General features: G+C 68.1%; 2 protein-coding genes across 2 annotated transcripts; both read left to right on the forward strand.

Moving 5' to 3' along the window:
• Positions 1-5: 5 nt before the first annotated feature.
• ALDOC (aldolase, fructose-bisphosphate C) lies at positions 6-2,643 on the forward strand (the record flags this gene model as incomplete). The annotated part of the gene is made up of 7 exons (XM_019545335.1): positions 6-254; positions 460-514; positions 606-766; positions 1,025-1,108; positions 1,277-1,451; positions 1,590-1,789; positions 2,023-2,643. Coding segments are annotated over 7 exons (1,020 nt in total), but the record flags the coding sequence as incomplete, so codon positions are not given.
• A 1,080-nt stretch (positions 2,644-3,723) lies between these two features.
• PIGS (phosphatidylinositol glycan anchor biosynthesis class S) lies at positions 3,724-8,968 on the forward strand. The gene is made up of 12 exons (XM_019545838.1): positions 3,724-3,816; positions 4,151-4,290; positions 4,410-4,521; positions 4,814-4,903; positions 5,274-5,365; positions 5,869-6,079; positions 6,483-6,625; positions 6,706-6,820; positions 7,142-7,287; positions 7,736-7,836; positions 8,164-8,374; positions 8,657-8,968. Exons 1-12 carry the CDS (start codon positions 3,798-3,800, stop codon positions 8,930-8,932), a joined length of 1,656 nt encoding a protein of 551 aa, XP_019401383.1. The 5' UTR covers positions 3,724-3,797; the 3' UTR covers positions 8,933-8,968.
• Positions 8,969-8,974: the final 6 nt, after the last annotated feature.

An 8,974-nucleotide genomic window follows, 5' to 3' on the forward strand; every position in this document is an offset into this window, starting at 1 on the left:
GGGCCGGGCTGGCGGGCGCGGGGCTCACGGCGCTGCCCGCAGGGAGCATGGCCAAGCGCCTCAACCAGATCGGCGTGGAGAACACGGAGGAGAGCCGCCGGCAGTACCGCCAGGTCCTGTTCAGCGCCGACAGCCGGGTGAAGAAGTGCATCGGGGGCGTCATCTTCTTCCACGAGACCCTGTACCAGAAGGGCGACGACGGCACCCCCTTCGTGCAGATGATCAAGGACAAGGGCATCGTCGTGGGCATCAAGGTGCAGGCCTGCCCCTTGTGCCCGGGGTGTGCGGGGGGGGCACTCCATGCCCGGGCAAAGATGCCCGTTGCCATGGCTGCCGCCTGGTTGCTACCCGACAGGAAGCAGCACCTGTTCCCGTTGCTGGGAAACAGCCGGGCTGGGGGGTTTCCGGGCTGGGGGGTGCTGGGGCGCTTCACCCGTGCCCTTCCCCGTCGCCTCGCAGGTGGACAAGGGCGTTGTGCCGCTGGCCGGGACCGACGGGGAGACCACGACTCAGGGTACGGGCCTGGGGTGCAGGCATGGAGGCACTGGGTGCAGCAGGGCCGGGGGGGCCCGCGGGCGCCGGCTGAGGGCACTGGTGTGCGGCAGGTCTGGACGGGCTGTCGGAGCGCTGCGCCCAGTACAAGAGGGACGGCGCGGACTTTGCCAAGTGGCGCTGCGTGCTGAAGATCAGCGAGCACACGCCCTCCGCCCTCGCCATCCTGGAGAACGCCAACGTCCTGGCACGCTACGCCAGCATCTGCCAGCAGGCGAGGCCCGGAGCCCGGGGAGGCGGGTGGCTGGGTGCCACAGGCCCTGGCCCCCCCAGGCTGGCTCCATGCTCCGTGCTCGGCACGGTATGGCCCTGCAGCTCTGCGCAGCGTCGAGCAGCCTGTGGGCGCTGGGTGGAGGCACCTGGCACCCAGCCAGCAGGTTTAGGGGCAGGAGCAAGGCTGGCTGGACAGGGCAAGGGCCTGGCAGGCTGGGACTGCCCCATCTCACACGGCTACTCCCCCTGTCCCCTGCAGAACGGCATCGTGCCCATCGTGGAGCCAGAGATCCTGCCCGACGGGGACCATGACCTGAAGCGCTGCCAGTATGTGACTGAGAAGGTGAGCAGGGTCGGGGAGGGCTGCTTGCAGCAGAGCTGCCTGGAGCCCAGTGCCTGGTGGCACGCGGCCTCCCATGGCTGGAGGGGCTGGGCGCTGTGCCCTCCTTGCCAGGGGCAGGAGGGAGATGCTGCGGGCACGGGGGCTGAGCACTGGTGGCTGCGGTTCCAGGTGCTGGCTGCTGTGTACAAAGCGCTGAGCGACCATCACGTGTACCTGGAGGGCACGCTACTGAAGCCCAACATGGTGACCCCGGGCCACTCCTGCCCCACCAAGTACAGCCCTGAGGAGATTGCCATGGCCACTGTCACTGCGCTGCGCCGCACCGTGCCGCCCGCCGTGCCAGGTACGCCGGCTGCTCCTGCTGTTGGTGCCCGCGTGGGGCTGGGCTTGGGGTAGGCGGAAGGGGGAAGGCAACCCTCTCCTGGTCCTGCGTGCACTGTTGCGGGCAGCTGCCCGGCTCACCACCCACCCTGGCTTCCAGGGGTCACCTTCCTGTCTGGGGGCCAAAGTGAGGAGGAGGCGTCCATCAACCTCAATGCCATCAACAACTGTCCCTTGGCCCGGCCGTGGGCCCTGACCTTCTCCTACGGCCGCGCGCTGCAGGCCTCGGCCCTTGGTGCCTGGCGCGGGCAGCGGGACAACGAGAACGCGGCCACCGAGGAGTTCATTAAACGTGCCGAGGTGAGGAGTGGGGTCGGGATTGGGATCGGGGTGGGAAACCCCCTGCTCTGTGCCTGGGCCACGGCCGGCCTGGCGCTTCCATGAGCCCCTGTGGCTGGCGCCGTGGGAGTTGGGCTGGGGCTGCGGCTGACGTGAGCAGTGCCCATCGCGGGCAGGGCTTGGTGGTCTGCGCTCCTTGTTGGGGGCTCGGGCCTGTGCCCGGTGTGGGCTGATGGGTCTCTCCGGCATCCTAGGTGAACGGCCTGGCCGCTCTAGGCAAGTACGAGGGCAGCGGAGAGGACTCGGGCGCCGCGGGGCAGTCCCTGTACGTGGCTAACCATGCCTACTGAGCTGGCCGGCGCCAGCCCGCCGCTCCCCGCCACTCCCTTCCGTGTCCGCCACCACCACACCCAGCTTTCGTCCGTAGCTGCCCAAGGAGCCACGTAGCCGCTCCGTGCCCAACTGCCCGTGCCCGAGGGAGGCGGCGTGGGGAGGGGAAAGAGGAGCTCACCTCGTTTGGAAGCACAGACCCCCTCTTGTGCTTTGCCTGTGCCCGATGCCCTAGTGTGGGCGGGGGGCTGGGGCGGCTGCACTCGCGGGGGCATCGCCCGGGGCTTCCTCTCCACTTCCCCCGCGAGGTGGCGGGAGGGGACCGAGCCCGGCAGGGCAGGGGCGACCTCCCCGGTCTGGGGCGAGGGCAGTGCTGCCCCCGTGAGCAAGAGTGCACCTTGTGACGCCGTCGCTGTCGCTGGCCCGTGCTGCCTGCCCCGTGGCGGGTGAGCCGGCCCGCGGGAGCCACTTACTGCCGCGTGTGTTGTGTTCTCCGTGTGCACCCAATGTACCAAATAGTCTAATGAATAAACTGTAGAGGGTGACGCTGTCTGCTGTGTCTGTGCGGAGCCAGGGGGGTACACGGTGGGGGAGGAGACCAGCATGAAGGCACCGGGGCAGGGCTGCTCTCCGAGCCCGGCTTGGCGCCTTCCTGGCCGGAGCTGGTTTCTGCTTCAGGTTCAGCCCTGCGTGAAGCCATCACTCGAGGGCTGTGCCCGGCCCCCACCCTGCCCATCCCCGTCCCGTCGGGGCGCCTGGGCGGCGGGGGGTGGTCCTGGCTGCAGGTGCCAGGCCGGCCTGTGGCATGGCCCCCAACCGCCTGCTCCCCCATCTGCACTGAGCTGAGCCGCCGGCTCGCAGCCTCCCCCGGCAGGGAGGGAGCGCCTGGGCCAAGCCGCTGAATCACAGCTCTGGAGCTGCCTCCAGATGCCCTTCATGTTGCATCAAGGACACGCGCGTCAGGACAGCTCAGGCGACTCCTGCGTCACCGTTTCAGGCACTGCCGTCACCGGGCCGAGCCCTGCCCCCTGGCCGAAGGCTCCCATGGGGGCTGGGAGGTCCCGACAGGCGCAGCCCCTTGCACCCACCCAGGGCCCCGGTGCGGTGCGGGGTGGGACAGGCTGCACCGCCTGCACCCTGCCTGCGTGGGGGCACTGGGACCCCTCAAGGGCTGGTCCTGCCCCAGTGGTGTGCGGGGAGGGGGCATCGCTGGCCCCGTAGGGGGGCACCTTCATCCCAGGGCAGAGGCAGGGCCGGGGGAGGCATTGCCACCCTGGGGCAGGGCCATAGAAAAGGAACTGCTGCCCTATTGCAAAGGGGCATCATTGCTGTCTGGGGGGAACACTGCTGTCAGGAGGGGGGGGGCTCGCAGCTCCTTATGGTCTGCAAGGGGTGCCCCCCCTCCGAGCCACGTGCCGCCCAGGCCCCGCCACGTGCCTCCGGCTGTGCGCAGGCGCACCTGAAATCCCAGGGGCCCGCGGGCGAAGCGGTTTTAGGCACCTCGTGTCCCTTCCAGGCCGCCGTACCGGCCCTGCCCCGCCTCCCCGGCGCTGATTGGCGCAGAGTGCTGTCGCTCTGCCCGGCCCCTGAAGCCCCCGCTTCCCTGTCTGCGTCAATTGGCTGCTCGCGGCAAGGTCGGGACCGGAGTGGCTGGCGTCTGCGCAGACCCCGCCCCCGCGCCCCGCAGCCCGGAAGAGAGATGGCGGCGGACGAGGCAGGTGCGGAGCCGCGGGGGGGCGGGGCGGCCGGTGTTCCTCCCGGAGCCCCCGGGGCCCGGGCTCGCCCCCAAAATCTGGGGGAGAACCCAGGCATCTAGCCCCCCCCACAAATCTGGGGGAGAACCCATGTGTGTAGGCTATCAACCCCCCATCCCTAAATCTGGGGTTGACCCCCGGCATCCGGGCTCCCCACCGCCCTAGATCTGGGGAAGACCCCGTGTGTCCAGGCTATCAGCCCCCCCAAATCTGGGGGAGACCCCGGGGCCCGGCTGGGGGAGCCCCCGCGTCGGGCGGGCTGGCGGCGGCGCCCCTCACCCCGCCCCTGCGCCCCCAGAGAAGGCCCGCGGGAAGCGGGCGGCGCTCTGCTTCGCGGCCATCGCGGTGCTGCTGGGGCTGCCGCTGTGGTGGAAGACGACGGAGACCTACCGCGCCTCGCTGCCCGATGCGCAGATTGCCCGGCTGGACGCGCTGGCGGTGAGGGCCTGGGGCCGGACGAGGGGCCTGGGGCTCTCGGCCGTGGCAGGGGCGGGCGGCGGCTCCTTCCCCTTGGGGTGGGGGGAGCAGGCGGACCCGGGTAACGGCTGTCTGCGCAGTTCCAGCTGACCGTGCCCGTCGCCGTGGTCTTCGCCAAGGGCTCCCTGCCCGCGGCCCAGCAGAGGCGGCTGCCCTTCGCTGAGATGCGGGAGGAGGAGACCCCCCTGAACCGTAAGCCCTGGGTTTCCAGTGACCGGGTGTTTTCTGGTGTTTCCTGCCTCGGTGCCAAGGCTGGAGCAGGCACTGGGTGGAGCGGGCAGGGACTGCTGACCCACTGCCGCTCTCATGGGCATCCCTAGCCTGGAGGATCCTCGCAGCCAGGCCATGCGGAGCCGTGCACATGGGGACATCTACCAGAGCTGGGGCTGGCACTGTTGGCCTGTGAGGCTCGCAGCATGGGGGTGAGGCCGGTGAGCCCGTGGCTGGGTCCAGTGGCCTCACTCGCCCTCTCTCTTCCCCGTAGTGAGGACTAGTGTCACTGCCCGCTATGAGACCGCTTACCGGAGCGCCACGGCCCAGGAGGAGGCAGCTTTGGCCCTGGGCACAGTGCAAGGTGCGGGGACAGGGCAGCCCAGGGCATGGAGACCAGGGTCTGCCATGGTCCTGGTAGCTGGCTGTGCCGTGGGGGTGAGTGGGGCAGCCTGGGGAGTTGCTGTATGCAGAGGGATGTAGCTCTTTACCCTAGGGCCCTGTGGGGGGTGCATGCTGCCCTTCCCCCCACCTCCAGACTGCTGCAGGTTTCTGTGCTGGTGGCGTGTCGTGCTCAGGGGCTGTGCAGAGCTGGGTGGCCCCAGGGAGGGGGAGAAGCTGGGGACCCTGGGGTGGGGGCAGTGCGGAGGTCTCTGCCTGTGAGAGCTGCTGGTGGGGATGCCCTGCCTTGGGTTCACTGGCGCTAGGGTGACCAATTCCCCCATCCTCTCCAGAGGCCGACGCGGCATTGCTGCCGCTGCAGGATGGCTTGCTGGGCTCGCTGACCGTCTACATCGTCCCAGAGGCCTCGTCTCTCCTGCCACAGGTACAGCCTCCCCTGCTGCTGGGAGTGCCCTGTCTAGCTGCTTGTCTTGACTGGGACCAGCTGGCTGTACCTGGCGTCCCATCACGGGCTGCCCTCCCTGGAGCAGCTTGCAGCTGCCCTTGGCGTGACTGCAGTAGGTGGGAGCTTGCCCAGAGAGATCCCCTTGCTCCTGGCTCTGCCCAAGGGTGGTTGTGGCCTGGGAAGTAGCTGATCCTGGGTGAGATGCAGCTGCAAGACCTCCCTGAATGCTGCAGGGCAGGGACCCAGTTCTCCTGCCTCACGGGTTTCTCTGCCCCTTCCCTCCTGGCTGCTCGCTGTTGGGACAGGTTCTTTCCTCATCCCTGTCTCAGGGACAAGCCTGAGGGGCTGGGGCAGGGGTCCCTGCAGCTCTCCCAGCCCCGTCATCCTGGGGTCCCCAAGGGCCGGGCCCTGCCCTGGAATGGGTGGAGTGGGCACGTTCTGCCACGTCTGGCTCTCGCTGCCCTGCCCGGTCCTGTCTGCAGGGGGTCAGCGTGTACATCGGGAAGCATCGCAGTGCCGTGGTGAGGGGCCCACCGGCCGCGGGGGATGTCCTGACTGCGGTGAATGCTCAGGTGCGGCACATCGCACAGACCATGTCCTTCACCCCTGACTCCATCGCTGCTGCCCTGTCGGACCGTGTGCCCCTGGACAAGCTCGGCTTAGACACCCGCCGCCCCTTCAAGTCCAGCCTGGGTAGGGGCTGTGCCTGCGTGCCTGGCCGGGTGGGACGATGCCTTCCCATGCAGTCAGGGCACTGCTCACCCGTGGGAATTCTGTGCCAAGCTTGCCCGGCTGTTCCTTCCCCCATGGGGGCTGTGGTACTGACGGTACTGTCGCCTTTGCCTGTGGCACAGGGCAGTTGTTGAGGCCCAAATGTTGCCCCTCTTGGTACTGGGTGAGCTGCAGCTCAGGGTTTGCACAGGGTGGCACTTTGGGGTGTGCTGAGGCTGGGTAGGGGGCACAGGGGCCCTGGTGCCAGTGGTCACTGTGTGACATGAACTGAATGGCATTGCTGTGCCCTGAGTGCCTGGGACGTGCCCTGTCCGTCCCCATCACAGGGGCCACAGTAGCAGCCTCCGTGCTCTGCCCCGCCCAGGGTATGAAATCACCTTCAGCCTGCTGAACCCTGACCCCAAGTCCCACGACGTGCGCTGGGACATCGAGGCTGCCGTCCGTGGCTACGTCCAGCCCTTCCTGGACAAGCTGAGCTTTGTGGCCAACTTCACTGTGGACTCACAGGTGAGGGCTGGGTGAGAGGGGTGGGCGCCTGGGCAGGTGGGGAGTGTCTGGAGTCACTCCTCTGTGCTCCTGTCCTGCAGATCCTGTACTACGCGATGCTGGGGGTCACGCCCCGCTTTGACAAGGACTCCTCCAGCTTCCTTCTGAGCGCGCACAGTCTCCCCCATGTCATCAACCCCGTGGAGGCCAGGCTGGGTAAGTGCCACGTGGCCTCCCTGCTTTGCTTCTGCACCCAGCCCAGTTCTACCAGATGCAGGCCGTGGTGCTGTGGCTGCTGGTCCCCTGGTGGGCAGGTCCCTGGGGATGTGAGGATGAGCCCAGGACAGTCCACTTAGCTCGGGGCCTGCGTGGACCTGTGCTCAGGGTGCCGGCACGGATGAGAGGTGCGTGCGAGCGGGTCAGGCCTGGCCTGGCCTCTGGTTGCCTCAGCAGAGGCAGAGCCCCTGTGAGCGGCTGGCCAGGTCCCTGGTGGCACCTGTCCCCGGTAGCACTGAGGCTCTTGCTGTCCCTCTCCAGGCTCCAGTGCCGCCTCGCTCTTCCCAGTGCTGAATTTCCTGCTGTATGTGCCAGAGCGAGCCCATTCCCCGCTCTACATCCAGGACAGGGATGGGGCCTTGGTGAAGACCAATGCCTTCCACAGCCCCCGCTGGGGCGGGATCATGGTAAGGAGCAGACCTTTGCCCTCTGCCGTTGGAGTGGAGCCTGTCCTGTAACAGCACGAGGGCTGTGGCTCGTGGCTGAACAGTGGGGCCTGTCCAGGGGCAGCATTTCCCTGGCCTGCTGCATGTGTTGTCGGGGCTTTGGGGCCATGAGCCTGCTTGTGGCTTGCATGTGGGGCCTTCCACGCCATGGTGCAGGAGAACTGGGAACATCCCAGCAGCTTCTGCCTGGGGATAGCAATACATAGGTGCAGCTTCCTCCACCTGTGGGTTTGTTCTGCTCGCTGATGGATCCTGGCCTCTTCCTCGGGCACACGGTCTCAGGCGAGATGGGGCTAAAGAGTCCCTGGCCGTTTCCCGGGCAAGACCGTGCTGCTGGTGGCAGAGGGCTTTGCTGGGCCTAGGTTGGGAGGGTGCCCGTGCTGAGCTGCCTGGTGTGCTGTCTTGGCAGGTGTATAATGTCAAGCACCCGGCTGCAGACGAGGCCCCACTCCCACTGCGGGTGGACGTGGACATGGTGCAAGTGATGGAGGTCTTCCTGGCCCAGCTGCGGTGAGGACATTTCACAGACCGTTGTCCCGGGGCTGAGCACACAGATTAGGGCTTCTGGGAGCCCGTGCTGGGCAGCGCAAGGCTGACGTGGACCATTGGTGCTGCGGGGAGGAGGCTCCATGCCCTTTGTGGCCCCAGCTGGTCACAGATGAGCCATTCCCTGCAACGTGGTGGGTCACCCGGGCTCAGTCCTGCCCTTCCTACCAGCACGGCCGGGTGCAGGAGAGGCAGAGAAAAGCTGGTATCAACTTGTGCCCTGTCTTGGGCCGGGTACGTGACCGCGGCCGAGGGCTGCGCCCTCCCCTGATCTGCCCCCTCTGCCTCCAGGCTGCTATTTGGGATTTCGCGGGCGCCGCTCCCAAGGGAGTTCCTGGTGGAAAACCCCGGGAACACAGGGCTGGCAGCCTGGGAGCTGGACTGCCTGCTGTGGGCCCGCACGGTGGAGAATGTGGCCACCGTGTCCACCACCCTGACCTCCCTGGCCGAGCTGCTGGACAAGATCGGGAACATTGTCATTAAGGACGACGTTGCCTCGGAGGTGGGTGTCATGACGGAGCAGGGCCCTGGCGCTGCTGCCCGCGTGCCTGGGGGCGATGGTGCTGGGAATAGCTGCTCCGCAGCAGAGGGCTAGGGCTGGAGCCGGTGCCAGCAGCCCCTGTAGCGCCCTCGTCCCTGCGTCCCTCGGCCCCCGGCCCCTGCTGGCGCCCCCGTGGTGAAAGCAAGCCTGTTGCTGGCAGAGGCGCTGCGGTGCCTGGGCTCGTGGGGCGGGGGAGGTGGCGGCTGGGGGACGGAGCGGGGCACTGAGGGGGCGCTCCCGCAGGTGTACCGGGCCGTGGCCGCCGTGCAGCAGGCGCTGGGCGAGCTGGCCGCGGGGCGCCTGGGCGCTGCCTTCCAGGCCAGCAAGGAGGCGGTCACCTCCTCGGAGCGGGCCTTCTTCGACCCCTCGCTGCTGCACCTGCTCTACTTCCCCGACGACCAGAAGTTCGCCATCTACATCCCGCTCTTCCTGCCCATGGCCGTGCCGCTCCTGCTGTCCCTGGCCAAGATGCTGCGGGAGGCCGGGCGGCGCGGGAAGGAGCCCGCCAAGGCGGACTGAGGCCGCGGCGCGGGCCGGCTCCCGCGCCCCAATACAAGTTGA

This window comes from Crocodylus porosus, unplaced genomic scaffold (assembly GCF_001723895.1).
Source record: "Crocodylus porosus isolate Cpor-Errol unplaced genomic scaffold, CroPor_comp1, whole genome shotgun sequence".
Classification (NCBI taxonomy): domain Eukaryota; kingdom Metazoa; phylum Chordata; order Crocodylia; family Crocodylidae; genus Crocodylus; species Crocodylus porosus.

What these genes read in the sequence shown, in the direction of transcription:
- PIGS (XM_019545838.1), top strand. An exon ending in CCTCGTCTCTCCTGCCACAG is followed by an intron (nt 5,366 to 5,868) that starts GTACAGCCTCCC and finishes TCCTGTCTGCAG; the next exon opens with GGGGTCAGCGTGTACATCGG. An exon ending in CCCGCTGGGGCGGGATCATG is followed by an intron (nt 7,288 to 7,735) that starts GTAAGGAGCAGA and finishes CTGTCTTGGCAG; the next exon opens with GTGTATAATGTCAAGCACCC.